General features: G+C 45.3%; 1 protein-coding gene across 1 annotated transcript; it reads left to right on the plus strand.

Annotated features, from left to right (window-relative positions):
• Nucleotides 1-107: 107 nt before the first annotated feature.
• On the plus strand, nucleotides 108-6,212 carry LOC310771151 (histone-lysine N-methyltransferase, H3 lysine-36 specific-like; the record flags this gene model as incomplete). The annotated part of the gene is made up of 12 exons (XM_083663815.1): nucleotides 108-200; nucleotides 311-361; nucleotides 480-711; nucleotides 1,215-1,371; nucleotides 1,470-1,675; nucleotides 2,943-3,055; nucleotides 3,151-3,420; nucleotides 3,571-3,687; nucleotides 3,808-3,949; nucleotides 4,124-4,233; nucleotides 4,561-4,768; nucleotides 5,458-6,212. The coding sequence occupies 12 exons, from the start codon at nucleotides 108-110 to the stop codon at nucleotides 6,210-6,212; spliced, it is 2,454 nt and encodes an 817-aa protein (XP_083519941.1).
• Nucleotides 6,213-16,139: the final 9,927 nt, after the last annotated feature.

Genomic DNA, 16,139 nt, shown 5'->3' on the forward strand with positions numbered 1-16,139 from the left:
TTCTTTATTGAGTTTGAATAGGTAATGCATACAGTAGTCACATGACCTTTGTGATATTCTTTATTGAGTTTGAATAGGTAATGCACACATTAGTCACATGACCTTCAATGAACCAAGACCGAAAGAGGCCGAGGAAGCTGTCCCACAAGGTTCTGGAATGCACCATAGAAGAAGTGTCTGCTACTCCTCCAAAGAAGAAGGTGTGTTGCCGCTGAGAAAGAGACGAAGAAGAAGAGTTCCAATAGACAGTTTGGAGTAGTTTTGAAACTGTTGCTGTATTTTCACAACCTGTTCTGTCTTTGCTTTCTAGGAGTCAAAGAGAATTACCTCAGAGGTCAAGAGGGTCGTCACGGACACTCAGGTACACAAGAGTACACAAGTTGAAAATTAACCCAATAAAAAAACATGTTAGTTAGTACCCAAACAGTGTGATGCCACAATTATACACTCATAACACGATGACACCTTGCCATGGACAGGTTGCATCTGTGAAGAAACAAAAGCCTGTGCCCAGCACATCGTCTGCCCCGGTCACTGCGGTCCCGCAGCCTCCAGAGAGCAGCGATGTCCTCCTCGTGGCCGCGTCTCCCAGCCCCCCAGGCTGTAAGACCCCCAAGCAGGAGGCAGACACGGAGGACTGCAGCATCGGGGACAGACAAAACGTACCCAATGGAACACTAACTCCCAAATCTGAGGTCTGCACGTCGCATTGTTCAGTCAGTTCAATTCATAACGCTCGGTGCTTATGGTCATAACTCGTCTTATCTAAAGGGAAACAGAATCTTTCGTTGGAGGCCTTTCTTCACTCTGCATTCCTCATCTCTCTAGGTGCTCGCTCCTGGTCTCAATGACCTTGCTTCCTCCAGTTGAGAGCTACTGTATTTCCACAGGGTTTTTATCAGGATGTAATCTGGATAAAGTCATTCATCCTTAGATGACTGTAACTCTATTCTAGCATCGATCAAAAGTCTCAAACTCTCGCATCTCTCGTTTTACAATGTAAAGAAGATGCTGCGTGTCATCACCGGCTGAACAAGAATGTCTGATGTTACAAAACAAATTCCTGCTTTTTCATATTAGCAGCGCAAAAATGAGCCACAAAATACAGTTGTGCACTGGTTTTGTTGAATAGTGTAAAGACGGTAAAGACGGTAAAGACGCTTTCCACTTTGTTGCCGTCTCAGTGATGTGTTGTGTCTTGCTGCGGCCTGCAGGGGGCAGCCTGCTGTGCTGTGAGGCCTGTCCTGCTGCTTTCCACCGGGAGTGTCTGAGCATGGAGATGCCCGAGGGCAGCTGGTTCTGCAACGACTGCAAAGCTGGGAAGAAGCCTCGCATCAAGGACCTCCTGTGGGTCAAGTGGGGACGTTACAGGTAAGGAGAGAGAAATAGTCTCCCCCTGTTATTGATAGTGGTTCTCTTCTCACCAAAGGCTGATGAACATTTGACCCTGGGGTCTCTCATTGCTCAAGGTGGTGGCCCGCAGAAGTCTGTCTCACCAAAGACGTCCCAAATAACATCTTGAGGATGAAGCATGAGGTGGGAGAGTTCCCGGTGCAGTTCTTTGGCTCCAAAGACTTTGTGTGGACGTACCAGGCCAGAGTCTTCCCCTACATGGAAGGAGACACGCAGAACATAGAGAAGATGGGCAAGGGTGCTGATGCAATCTACAAGACAGGCATGTAGCCTATTAACTCATTGAGTGCCAGCCACTTTTGGAGAACGGACGCTCCCAGTGCCAGAGTTTCAGAGCGTTTTCAGTGATTTCTCGAGGCCCACAGAATATTGTGTGATATTACTATGTAAACACTGAACACGCACAAAGAACGATGAGACTCTATTCTATCATCCGCAAAAAAAAGTTTATTGATCCCATTTTCCGTTCTTTAGTTATGAGCCGGAGAAGATAGCTTGATTCATCCAAAAATAGCAATTTTTTTCTAGAAGCTGAGATAATTGGCCTTTTGTGAAATTAATCATTTCAAGCACATCACTGACTCTGAAGCTAATCTTTTCTAATGTAGTCACACCTCAAAAATAATTTCCTTCAATAAAACAGTTTAGGCCAGGGAATTTTGTTTGGCAGAATAATATTTTTAGCTACAACCAGCAGCGCTGGCCCCTGCGTGCGCTGCTGGTTGCAGCTTCTTGCTGGTTTTGATTTGCTGCTGGTGGGCATCGGATATTCTGGCTTGCGTTTGTCAATCCTGTCCTGCTGCCTGGGTCTGTCTGGGTGTTGCGTGCTGCTCTGCGTGCCCCCCCCCCCCCCCCCGCCCCGCCCCGCCCCGCCCCGCCTCGCCTCAACTGCACACTCCTCCTCCTGTCTGTGGTGGCTCTCTGCTGAGTTTGCTGTGCGCACAGTGAAGGGTGCGGACAGCCAGGCTTTTTTACAGCGTTCCGCGTGTTTGTCACCGGCAACGATGCTTCCAGTTGAGCATAATAACAACTCCACGGTGTGGATGTGCGGATTTGCTGTCGCAACCGACACGGAGCGGCTCAATTGTGGGAGCAGATTGGCTGCTGCAGGCACAGCTGCAGTAACGTGCTTCAGCATATCGATGCATATGGATGCGATGCGATTTCCGTTTCCATAACGACTTCTTCTTTGTTTTTTCCTTGCCTTTCTGTTATGTGGAGAGCACTGTCGCCACCTAAGGGTTCTGTAAAATAGGTTAGACACATCCAATAGCTATAATATTTGTACATCAGAGGCAGAAGGCTTTGATCGACGCCCCACCGTCAAAAAACGCAATTGACGAACATGTCCGTCCTTGGCACTCTACGTTACTATTTGAAATGACGAACATGTCCGTCCTTGGCACTCAATGAGTTAACTGTCTTTTTTTGCAAGTGCTCGATTGAAAATGTTATTACACATTTTTAGTTCAGTTGGCTCAAGTTATTATTTTAAATAGTTTAAGTAAACACTGTATCTGTTCTTGTAGCCCTGACTGAAGCAGCAGAGCGCTTCAAAGAGCTGCAGGCGGAGAAGGAGATGAAGCAGCTTCAGGAGGAGAGAAAGAATGACAAGAAACCTCCTCCATACAGACACATTAGGGTAACAGCGTATCAACAAAAACACACTTTGTTAGACTGACCAATAATAACGATAACATGTGACGCTTAAGAAAAAAAACTGTGCCATTGTCTCAGGTGAACCGACCAATCGGCAAGGTGCAGATCATCACGGCCGACCTGTCGGAGATCCCGCGCTGCAACTGCAAGGCGTCCGACGAGAACGCGTGCGGCGGCGACTCGGAGTGCATCAACCGCATGCTGATGTACGAGTGCCACCCTCAGGTGTGCGTGGCGGGGGAGCGCTGTCAGAACCAGGCCTTCACAAAGCGCCAGTACACCAGCGTGGAGATCTTCAGGACGTTGTCCCGTGGCTGGGGCTTACGCAGCATCTGCGACATCAAGAAGGTAGGCAGCCCGGGAGAAAGCCGAGAGAATATTTTTGATAAATGTGATATGAACTATCCACATTTTCCTCGTTCCCTTCTGTTTGACCATCTCTTCTTTGCTCGCTCGCTTCTCTCTCTCTCTCTCTCTCTCTCTCTCTCTCTCTCTCAGGGGGCCTTTGTGAACGAATATGTGGGAGAGGTGATCGATGAGGAAGAATGTCGAACCAGGATCCGACATGCTCAGGAGAACGACATCTGTAACTTCTACATGCTTACACTGGACAAGGTGAGTCTGAGTCAAACAAAACAACGTGGTGCACGCCGGGGGAGCAGCACACACCATTTGTCATTCAAATGAAATGCTCGGTGCGTGTCCTAAGCCTACACTTGTACGTTGTTATGTCAGGACCAGATCATCGATGCCGGGCCCAAGGGCAACCAGGCTCGCTTCATGAACCACTGTTGCCAGCCCAACTGTGAGACTCAGAAGTGGACTGTGAACGGGGACACCAGGGTGGGACTGTTCGCTCTGCAGGACATCGCAAAAGGTCCCAACTCGTTGTCTTTTTATTGATCATATTATTATATCATATTATATTATATTATATTATATTATATATTATATTATTGATCATTTATATTATCAGTGAGTAATATCAGAATGCAGATGATTTTTGTTATAATCTGAGTACAGTGTGGAGCTAATGCAGTACATACAACAGGTGTGGACCTGACATTCAACTACAACCTGGAGTGTCTTGGCAATGGGAAGACTGTGTGTAAATGTGGAGCGCCCAACTGCAGCGGTTTCCTGGGTGTCCGACCGACAAAGGTGAAGACTCACATTTCAACACTTTTAGCTCGGCCTGATTGTGATATTGCTGTCAGACTACACCAAATACATAAAACATTTGGGAAAATAGTAAAATTCCCCCAAACTACTGTATCTCTGAACTATCTCATTAACCAGATCACACACATTTAGGCTATTCTATGTGGTCTCCTTTTGATAACTAATGTAATATTGTTTCACTTCCATTCACTGAGCCTCCCCTGAAACTGCTTGGAGGCAACCCCCCCCTCCCCCCGGGGAGGCCCGCCTCCCACTTTGAAAACCCCTGTGTTAGACCATCTTCTGAGCGTCTTTGTCCATGTGCAGAACCAGCCGTCTGCAGAGAAGCTGAAGGAAGGCAAGAAGAAGGTCCCTGGCAAGAAGAAGACCAAGCAGGAGGTGACCAAGGAGAGGGAGGACGAGTGCTTCAGCTGCGGCGACGGGGGACAGATCGTGTCCTGCAAGAAACCCGGCTGCCCCAAGGTCTACCATGCCGACTGTCTCAACCTGGCCAAGAGACCTGCAGGCAAGTGGGGTGGAGATGCTTCATTGTATCACATGCAGTTCTGCCAAGAAGGCTTCGTACCTACTATTATATTATACTACTAAAAATCTGTGATTTTTTTTGTGTTTTTATGACCAAGAACAACACTGGCAGGTCTCTGGCACAGCTGACAGTGGTCTGTAACTGACATGAATAATGAAATCACATTTTCACAATAGAGACACTAGCTGATTAGAGTGGGGATCCAACTGAGAATAGGTCATACATCATCATGCAAAATATTGGAATAATAATACTGCTTTGCCATTTGCTTTTTTTGGCTTTAGAACAAAAAGTTTTGCAATGCTGATGTCTCACTCATACTAGCACGGACCTCCATCAATGAACAGTTGAAAAAAGGTCATCATTTTGGCGTTTCTACAGCAGAATAAAATGTAACAAAAATTGCGGTTCATTTTTCTGCCCCCACGACACATGGACACATTTTTGTATTATGATATATTGAATTTCAATATATTGTCCCATCCCTAGAAGCCAGAAATCTCAGCACCTGGCTAAACCATTGGTAATCATTAACAACCCTGGCAACCCTCTGCAGTTTATTAATGTCATTTTTATGCTATGGGACAATAAACATTGTATTTATTGCACCTTTAACCTCAAAATGACCAAATCATGTTGGCTTATCATGATCAATAAGCGTGAACTTGTGTCTCCAGGGCGATGGGAGTGTCCGTGGCACCAGTGTGACGTGTGTGCTAAAGAGGCGGCCTCGTTCTGTGAGATGTGCCCCAGCTCGTACTGTAAGGAACACCGTGAAGGCATGCTCTTCATCTCCCGGCTGGACGGCAAGCTGTCGTGCAGCGAGCACTACCCGTGCGGCGCCGACCCCCTGGAGCCGGGCGAGATCCGCGAATACGTGCCCGACGACGGGAGCCCCGGGGCCGCTGAGGCCCTGCCCCCGCCTCCCTCCCTGGTCCCCGAATCCAGAGCCGACTCTGCCGCCACCGGCCTGCCCTCCTCCCCCCCCGACGGGGAGGAGCGGGACCCTCCCCCTCGCCTCTACATCAACACAAAGACCGCTACCTCGCGTTTCTTACCCTCCAGCAGCAGGTCCTACCTTGCGGACAGAACTGAAGGGTTCTCCTCTCCTTCCTCCTTCTCCAAGGGCGAGAAGGAGGACGGCGAGGTAGAGGACGGGGATTTGGACGAGTTAGAAGTGGAGGAGGAGGAAGATGAGGATGATGAGGACGACGACGAGGACGACGAGGACGAGGACGGCGACGACATCGAGGAGATGGAAGTCGTGGTAGATGAGGAGGATGAGCAGCAGTACGGAGGTGAACTGGTGGGGGAGGAAGAGGAGGAGGATGAGGAGGGGGATGTGTATGACACTTGGGGGGACTACGTGGGGGACGACACCGAGGAGGGAGAGGTGGACGAGTGGTGGAGAGTGGAGGACGATGACAAGTGAGCCGGCTCGCCTCCCTCTTCGGACTCGGCCAATCCGCTCCCTCGAAGCCACTCTGCTCTCGACAGAAAAACTAAACGTAGGAAAAGACTATACAGTAGAGTTTGTTGGTTTGGTACCTAGTTGAGTTTGGTACTCTCCCCTCCTCTCCTCTGGTTCCCCCTCTCCCCCTCTGCTCTCCTCTCTGGTTCCCCCCCTCTCTCTCCTCCTCTCTCCCCTCTCCTCTGGTTCCCCCTCTCTCTCCTCCTCTCCCCCCTCTCTCCTCTGGTTCCCCCTCTCCCCCCTCTCTCTCCTCTGGTTCCCCCTCTGCTCTCCTCTCTCCCCTCCTCTGGTTCCCCCTCTCTCCTCTCCCCTCCTCTCCTCTGGTTCCCCCTCTCTCCTCTCCCCCTCTCTCCTCCTCTCCTCCCTCTCTCTCTGGGGGTTCCCCCCACCCACCCCCATCTGCGGTCGCCTTTTATACACGTCCCAAACAACGCAGGACAACGTGATTGGCTGGCTCAGATACGTATCGTCGCCGTGAAGTCACATTTTCGAGCAGCCCCTGTCAGCCGACAGCGCCCCCTCCCCGTGCGGCTGAATTATGCTCACCCTGCCGTGAAGGGCGCGGGGGTGGAGCGAGGGGCGGGCGCGTCAAATTACGTAAATTTGTTGGGCGTGGTTATTCGCTAGCTCCAACGGCCGCTCGCGTTGTGCCTGATTTTTTTTCTAACAGCGCGAGCTTCTCTCCAAACATGTCCGCTTTCGAGCCACTGAAATCAGTGATTTCTAACCCCACATAGGATAAGCAATAACCACGCCCTGTGGCGCCGGGATTGGCCAGGAGCAACACTGGAGGGCACGCAGCACAGCGATTTCATGAACCAACTGAATAGCTCTTGAGAAAGGACAGCGATTTCGAGAGCGGACATTGAGAGCGGACATTGAAATGAATTATGGTCACCTTAGCATAGTAATAATAATAATAAGCATAATAATTGTAATCTACACAATGTACACAATCTACAAAAACATGCAATAATATAAACGGTGTTGTGTTCACGTTCATAGCTCATATAATATAATGTATCATATCGTTAATTTCAAGCTCGATTCTTACCCAGAGAAAAGGTAGCCTACAGCACTGAAAATATAACAAGCAATAGTTTTTTAAACATCTTTATTTAAAAAGATGAAAAACCCCAGGTGCTTTAGTCCCAAGCTTCAATGCTCCTGGCCAATCCCGGCGCCACAGGGCGTGGTTATTGCTTATCCTATGTGGGGTTAGAAATCACGCTACGGAGACAGGAAGACAGCAGAAGACCCGCCCCTGTCTTCCGGTGGCCTGTGCTGCAGTGTTTTCGTAGCACAGCACGGGGCTATTATTACTTCCGCCCATAGCCGGAAAACTCGGAGCGAGGTTTTTCCATCCAGGCTAGCTAAGATGGCAGTATATTTATGTATTTATTTTCTACTTAATGTGATGTGTGTGACATTAAAACAAAACAAGAATTAGCTGAACACTGCAATAAAGACTTCAGGCCCCCCCCCCCCACCACACACACACACACATAAATAAAGAGAGAGAACAGATCACATTGGAAAAATACATAATTAGTCAAATAAAAGATGACACGCTGGCTGGATCAAATTAAGTTTCAAAATATTAAATACATCCCCCATACAACTTCCCTGGATACATTTGGTGTGTCTCAGACTCAGCTCTGTTTGAGGCAGATAGAATCCTCCTGGCTCTCTGTCTGTTTATGAGGAGAGCGCACAACCTCTCCCTCGGCACTGTCTCTGATCTCCACAGGCTTAAAATAACGTTTACATTCATTCACCCCTTAATTCATGGAAATCCCCCTTAAAATGAAGTTATTAATTGAGGAAACACATTGAAGCCCCTTTAAACAGCCCCTTAATATGGCTGCTTACTTTCTAATGTAATCACATGTAAGAAAATTAAAGGACATAAAAAAAAATCCCTTAATCTCGTCTCCAATCAAATAAATCCCTTCAAACCCAATGGTATCAACCCTTACTGCTTTTCAAGCTATGTTATTTAAATTGTTAATTAATGTTTATTTAATGGGGCAATCAAGAACATTTCAGCGATCAAATTAATCCCCGCATCCAGGAACAAACTCCACTACTTAATAAAAACATATCCACATTTACTCTGTATATATACAAACAGCTCAGTCTGCCTGCCTGGTAACCCACTTTCCCATCATATTTTATTTCTCACAACATAAATCTTTTATGAGAGCAATTCAGCAACATTTTGCATCAACCCACTAAGCTACATCAACCCAACAGGCAGCCAGCAGTCATTTGGGGATCCACTTCATTTTTGTTGTGGCTGAACTTGTTAGAAATTGTATTTAATGGCTAGCCCCTTGAGATGCACCATCTCGTTTTCAAGGGGGTCCAACACAAAAACAGAACAATGCAACATGAACAAACATACAACACAGCAGCACACGGAGGCTCCATTCACCATGAACAAACATACAACACAGCAGCACACGGAGGCTCCATTCACCGACCCACCGACACATTCCCCTAACCCACAACAACCTACAGAAAAAGTAAGAAGTTGATAGAGCGAGATAGTATTATGCATATTATACACATATATATACAATACACACATACTGTAGTACTATATATATTATATTATATATTTCTATATATACCATATCATATTATATTATATATATCCGTATATATCCACGCACATACACATATATGTACATATTTACACATGCATGTATATATGTACATATATACTATACACACATACATACCATAGATATTATACAAACATTGCACAATGCACTAACGATTCAGACAACAGAGTGACCAAACAAGCAGTAATAAGGGGCAAGAAGACAATACCATTAAAAGCAGCAGCATGGTGTTTTGAGGAATGGTACTAGTGAGTTTTTGAAGAGGTGAAATGAGTTGATTGTTCTGAGGGTATTGGGCAGGTTGTTCCAATCAGAAGGAGCTTTGAATTTAAATGCACGTCTGCCAATTTCTTTATTAGTTCTTTATATTATATATATTATAACTTTATATTTCCAGTCCCACTTTTAATACTCTAGGACCCCGGAAGTTAGGAGAATTTAATGACAGATATGAAAGTAGAAAAGTAGAAGACATTTTGTTTATAATGGATACATATTACCTAGAGAGGGTCAGTATGTGCAGGTGTAAAGCATGATAAAATCCACTTGGTGGCGGTAATGCCATGAGCATGGAGTGGTGTGGCTGGGCTTGTGGTTTCATACATAGACACACATTGGTGTCTGTTAATAGCAGGAATCAGCATGTTTGTAAACAAACGGATTGGCAATATTTCCAGGTGCAAATGTCATTTGTTTTAAACAGCAGTTCATGTTGAAACCATGCCCTCTTTGAACTCTACTGTTTCATACCTTAAGCTAGACACTCTTTTAAACTTTAAATGAGTCACAATTTTTAGGACTCTATCACTTTAATCTAATCTGTTTGAGAAATCACACTTTATACTTTTTAGACCTTTATAATGGGACCCTATCGAGCAGGGAACTCACTTCTACTTTTTACTAAATTCACAGTTTATAACTGACAGTTCACACAACTTTAACACTAGTCTCATCTCATCCATGAAACTATTAAAACACATCACAGAGACATGCATGCTGTTGCTCTGGGCAGCATATTTCATCATCGCGATGGCTCAGGATAAAACACATTCCCCTCATGTTTTCCCAATAAATGTAATGTAGTTACAAAAAAGGTGTTGATTGAATTTGTGAACTCTGAAGTCCCTGGAAACCAAAAATAAATGTGTTTTGAGTTTTGCTCCTCTAAGTAAAGACATTTTTAAAGCTTTGAGATCAGTCAAACATTAAATAATTGAAGTAGCCTGTGCAGAAAATAACAGTCATGTAATACAAGCTCTTTTTGCTAGCATTTATTTATTTCAGTAATTTCCTTTAATGTGAGAATACAGTTACAACAAAACTGGAAAATTAGTTTAATATAATAAAATACAATAACAATTATTGCAACAATTATTTTATTATGTTGGCAAACAAGCGAAAGGTTAACATTAGTATTAACACATTCACTGCCAGACGTTTTTTTTTTTACTGTAGTTAGCTTCTGCCAGAGGGTTTTTTTGAGGATTCTGGCTCATCTTTCAAGACCCGAGGATTCTTTTCTGCTAAGATTTTGTGAACACACAATATCTCAAAAGAACTAATAGAATGTGTGCTTTCTCTGTCTAAAAGAGTTAGTTTGTAGAGTTAGTAGTTATGTAAGCATTAGCAGTTGAATACAGCATGGTTTCAGCATCAGAAAAAATATTCAGAGATAAACGGCTTTTTGTGAAATTCGATAGAACAGTCACTTTAACCATTCATTTTTGGCTCTCTCTCTCTCTCTCCCTCCCCCTCTCGCTCTCTCTCCCTCCCTCTCGCTCTCCCTCCCTCTCTCTCTCTCTCCCTCCCTCTCTCTCTCTCTCCCTCCCTCTCGGGAGGGAGACGCACTAGGTTTAATCCTAGTGAGAGGGGGAGAGGGAGAGAGAGAGAGAGAGAGAGAGAGAGAGGGAGGGAGGGAGAGAGAGAGAGGGAGAGAGAGAGAGAGAGAGAGGGAGAGAGCGAGAGGGAGAGTTGCTTCAACTCCTCCCTCCGTGGGCGTTCTTCTTGGCTGCAGCGGCCGTCACAAGCTTGTCTGCTTTGCTGCTGTCCTGTGCCTGTCTGCACGGCCGCTGTTTGAGGAAGTCTGGATGTACTCGCTCGCTTCTTGGAGTTTTGGTTGAGAGAAGCTTTTGCGATTCTGGTCATATTTATGCTGCGTGTTTCAAAGTGTGTTCCACCTGTAATCTATTATGCAAATTTGCAATCCCGCATCGCCAGCAATCAGCGCGAAAACGAAAGCGTTTTCCCCCATCCATTTTCATGAGAATGGCTGGGGTGAGAATGGCGTGACAAGTTAAAAAAATGCTTGCCTTCCTCTAGTCAGGAGAGCACTGTTGCCACTTAGTGGGTCGGTGGAATGGGTTGTAAACGTCCGGTGGCTCCAATAATTATATAAGAGATGTAAAAGGGTTAGATGCACATCCCACGGTCAAAAAAAAAAAAATCATTTTTTTTACGTATTAATACGTCCATGGCAGTGAAGCGCTGGATTTTTTTTGACGTATACATACGTCAGTGGCAGTCAACGTGTTAAACATTAATTCATTTTTTTTTTTTTTTTTTATAAATAGACCATGTCAGGGTGCCCAAGTATAACCCATTTTCAATGGTTTTAAATTGAAAAAACAAAATGTTTTTTCCCCCGTTTTCGTTTTCCGTTTTAAACTTTGAAACAGAAAAACGGAAAAACGTTTTTAGCAATTTTTTTTTTTTTTTTTTTGTAAATTCATGGCGGGCCACTTAAAAACGGGCAGCGGGCCGCAGTTGGCCCGCGGGCCGTAGTTTGGCCACCCCTGTCTTAACCCATTGATACCTGATGCAGCATTTGCGTGTATATCCCTCATTTGTGTGTGTATCCCTTTAAGACCGCGAACCGCGTCCACGGTCTTAAAGGGATACACACACAGATGCTGCATCAGGTATCAATGGGTTAAATGACAGTAAATCCTGAATGAATGACTGACTGGTCTAATCTGTGTGATTGACAGGAGAGATGAGTAGAGGAGCGGGGTTTTCACCACCAGCATTACGACCGGGACTGCAGTATGGGTAGAGTTTCTCAGTGAAGGTGCAGCCAGTAAAGGAATAGATCAGAGCTGCAGCATCTACGTCATAGAAGGAGACCAGACCCTCCTCATAATCCACAAACACCCCCACCTTCTGAGGCTGTGTCTTCAGAGAGATTAAGACATCAGCAGCTATGTACTCATTTCCATCCCTCAACTCTATAGTCCAGAAGCCATTCTCTGGCTCCAGTATGACTTTTCCCTTCCTGTTGATCGACTCTTTGGCCACTCCTAAAGTCCACCTAGTCTTCACTTTAACCTGAACCTCATAGTAAAACCTTCCTGAAGAGAAGCTCTGCTTTCCTAAGACGCTGGGATAAGAAAATCTCTCTGGGTTGTCTGGGAGATTCTCCTTTACATCAGCACAATTTACTTGTTTCCCATCATCAGACAGGATGAGAAAGGGATTTGCTGTATCAGGATCTAGAGTCACATCCACGGCATACTGCTGGACCCTTTTCAGCTCAGCCTCAAGCAGCTTCTGCATCTCTTTCCTGAGAGTCTCCTCCAGCTGAGCCACAGCTCTCCTCACAGTCTCCTCCAGCTGAGCCACAGCTCTCCTCACAGTCTCATCACATGATGAGTGGACACTGACCTCTGTCCAGTCCTTGGTGTGGGGAGGCGTCTTCAGGGATGGGAAGCTTTGGAGGAGGTGGAGGTGGTCTTCAATGAGTAAGAGCTTCTTCACCTCAGCGCTTCTCTTCATCAGCTCAGATATTTCCTGTTCCAGCTCTTTAATTAAGCGTTCAGCCTGCTTCTCTGTTGTTTTCTGCTTCTCCTCAATCGTCTTAATGAGCTCAGCCTGGCCTCTCTGCGCAGACTGTATCAGACCAGTGAAGACCTGCACACTGTGTGCTATCATGCTGTCAGCAGCTTCCTTGCTGAGCTTTACTGAGTGTTTGATGTTCGGAATATTCAGCCGTCTCTCCCGGATCATCTGCTGAATTTCAGCCTCCGTCTTCCCCAGCTCAGCCTTCTTTCCTTCATATCCTTCCTTCAGAGGGACACATTGATGCGACTTGTGGTCTGACTCAGTGCAGACCTGACATACACATATCTGGTCAGTCTTGCAGAACCGCTTCAGTGATTTATCATGCTCTTCACATCTCCTGCCTTCCAGGTTCTCCACAGGATGCATCAGCTTGTGTCTTTTGAAGCCTTTGATTCTCTGGTGAGGCTCCAGGTGAGTCTCACAGTAGGAGGTCAGACACTTCACACAGGACTTCTGTGCCTTCCGTTTGGTCCCAATGCAGACGTCACAGGGAACTTCTCCTGGTTTGGCACAGCTGCTGGCATTCATCTGAGCTGACTTTCTGACCTGAACAGCCAACCCAGATATGAAAGTGTTCACATGAAGCTCAGGTCTTCCATTAAATTGGTGGTTACATATGGGACACAGGCACTGGGTACTAGTAGCCCAGTGGTGTGTGATACAGTTTTTGCAGAAGTTGTGTCCACATGGTATTGCGACTGGATCAGTGAATACATCCAGACAGATGGAGCATTGAAGCTGCTCTTCAGAGAGGAGACTGGTGGCAGCAGACATATCTAGACACGGACACCAAAAGTGAAAGTGTGAAATAACAATACTGTAACACACAATTCTTGAATATTCAAAAATATCAAAGTTACGGTAGATCATTGGAATATATGATCAAAAGTTATTTTGAGTTATGCAGTTACATTACATCATTTGACAAGTATCAGTGCAAAAGAAAACTGGGAAATTGGAAATCTGGATACAGCTAGATTATGTATCACTGCTCTGTTTATCAAAATAATAAAAGTAGCCACATAGCTCCGCCTCCGATGCAAAAGTTTAACGGGACACTAACAGATCTGATCTGCCAGCACACACAGGTTTGACTGGAGTTAAAAGTACTAGATACACACAGGTTTGACTGGAGTTAAAAGTACTAGATACACACAGGTTTGACTGGAGTTAAAAGTACTAGGTACACACAGGTTTGACTGGAGTTAAAAGTACTAGGTACACACAGGTTTGACTGGAGTTAAAAGTACTAGGTACACACAGGTTTGACTGGAGTTAAAAGTACTAGGTACACACAGGTTTGACTGGAGTTAAAAGTACTAGATACACACAGGTTTGACTGGAGTTAAAAGTACTAGATACACACAGGTTTGACTGGAGTTAAAAGTACTAGATACACACAGGTTTGACTGGAGTTAAAAGTACTAGGTACACACAGGTTTGACTGGAGTTAAAAGTACTAGGTACACACAGGTTTGACTGGAGTTAAAAGTACTAGGTACACACAGGTTTGACTGGAGTTAAAAGTACTAGGTACACACAGGTTTGATTGGAGTTAACACGTTCACTGCCAATGACGAGTTGACTCGTGAAAAAAAAAAATTGCTACGTGGATCAATGCCCCCCACGTCTCCTATAAAAATATTGGAAGTATTGAATGTGTATAATCTATTTTACCGACCAACTAAGTGGCGACAGTGCTCTCCCGACAGAGAGAAAGCCAACCAAATACAGCCGCGGGAGAAAGCCATTCTCAAGGAAATGGCTTGGCGATTTTACAGTCATCAGTCACCAGACTCGCCCGAGAGCGGCCGCGCCAGCAGCAGCATACCGAGAGCGGAGAGCGGTGCTGGCGTGGGGGATTGCAAATTTGCATAATAGATTATGGGTGAAACACACTTTGAAACACCCGCAGAAAGGCCAGAATCGCACGCATTCCGAAAACCCAGAAACGAACGAGCCTCATTCTCATACTGTAGGCGAAAACGCTTTCACGCTGCTGCACACGGGCGGACAACGGTGGGGGGTTCCAAAAATAGACTGGGTGGGCAGCATAAAGCCTAGAATCGCACAAAGCTTCATCAAAGCTCTCAACCGAAAATCCAAGAAACGATTGAGTCCCATCCACAGTCCACACTCGCCACACTCGCCGACGAGGGGCCGCCAGAGAGGGAGGCTGCTCACTGCTCAGACAGGCAGGAGAAACTGGCTTGTGACAAACGCCACCAGACACGCCCACGGAGGGAGGAGTTTGAAAGAGAGGGTGTTCAGAACTATATTGTTCAGATGTCTGATCTCTCACTGATGCCAAAAATAAATGGTTAAAGTGACTGTTCTGCCTGTTTGATTGAATTTCACAAAACTGCGATTATCTCAGCTTCCTGTCTCAGACGCTGAAACCATGCTGTACTCAACGGCTAATATCTACATAACTACTAACTCTACAAACTAACTCTTTTAGACAGAGAAAGCACACATTCTATTAGTACTTTTGTGAACTTCGTGTTCACAAAGTCCAAGCAGAAAATTATCCTCGGCTCTTGTAAAATGAGCCAGAATCCTCAAAAAACGGCTTGGCAGAAGCTACCTACAGTAAAAATAAAATGGCTGGCAGTGAATGTGTTAAAAGTACTAGGTACACACAGGTTTGACTGGAGTTAAAAGTACTAGGTACACACAGGTTTGACTGGAGTTAAAAGTACTAGGTACACACAGGTTTGACTGGAGTTAAAAGTACTAGATACACACAAGTTTGACTGGAGTTAAAAGTAGGCTACTAGGTACACACAGGTGCAGGCACTGGCACACCAGCTGCGTTTACATACACACTTTTTCCTCAATCTGATTGAAATCAATTGGATTGAAGATTTAAATGGGATGATGTGATTTAATATCATCCGGTGTTTACATGCGGCGACACATTTAATTGAACAGGCTGTGTGACATGCGGAAAAGTGATGAATAGCTACAACTTGACAGGTCTGCCAACTCTCGCTTTGACCATGAGACAAGCAAACAAGCTATTTATTGACACTTCACTCTCTTCACGCCACAAGTAGGATACATTTTCTCACAGTGAAACATAAATGCATACTGTAATTAACACCAGTATAGCATGCGTGAATTATGCCAGACATATGGACTGTCACACGGAAATGAGACAGGGAATCCTGAGCCTACTACATTATATTGTATACTATATTGCCTACTCCTTGCATCGTCGGAGACGAGTGTTGAAAATCTCCAATCATCATCATCATCAACTTTATTTGCAGACACAGTGTCCAGATATAACAACAGACAACAATTCAGAGAACACACAAATACACAGTATATCTATAAAAGGCACTTATACCAAAACTTCCACATATGTGATTGGTATCTGACAGAACTAATACCAGGGTTGGTTAGTAGCATGATA

Source organism: Poromitra crassiceps (assembly GCF_964638095.1).
Source record: "Poromitra crassiceps genome assembly, contig: HAP1_SCAFFOLD_380, whole genome shotgun sequence".
NCBI classification, from domain to species: Eukaryota; Metazoa; Chordata; class Actinopteri; order Beryciformes; family Melamphaidae; genus Poromitra; species Poromitra crassiceps.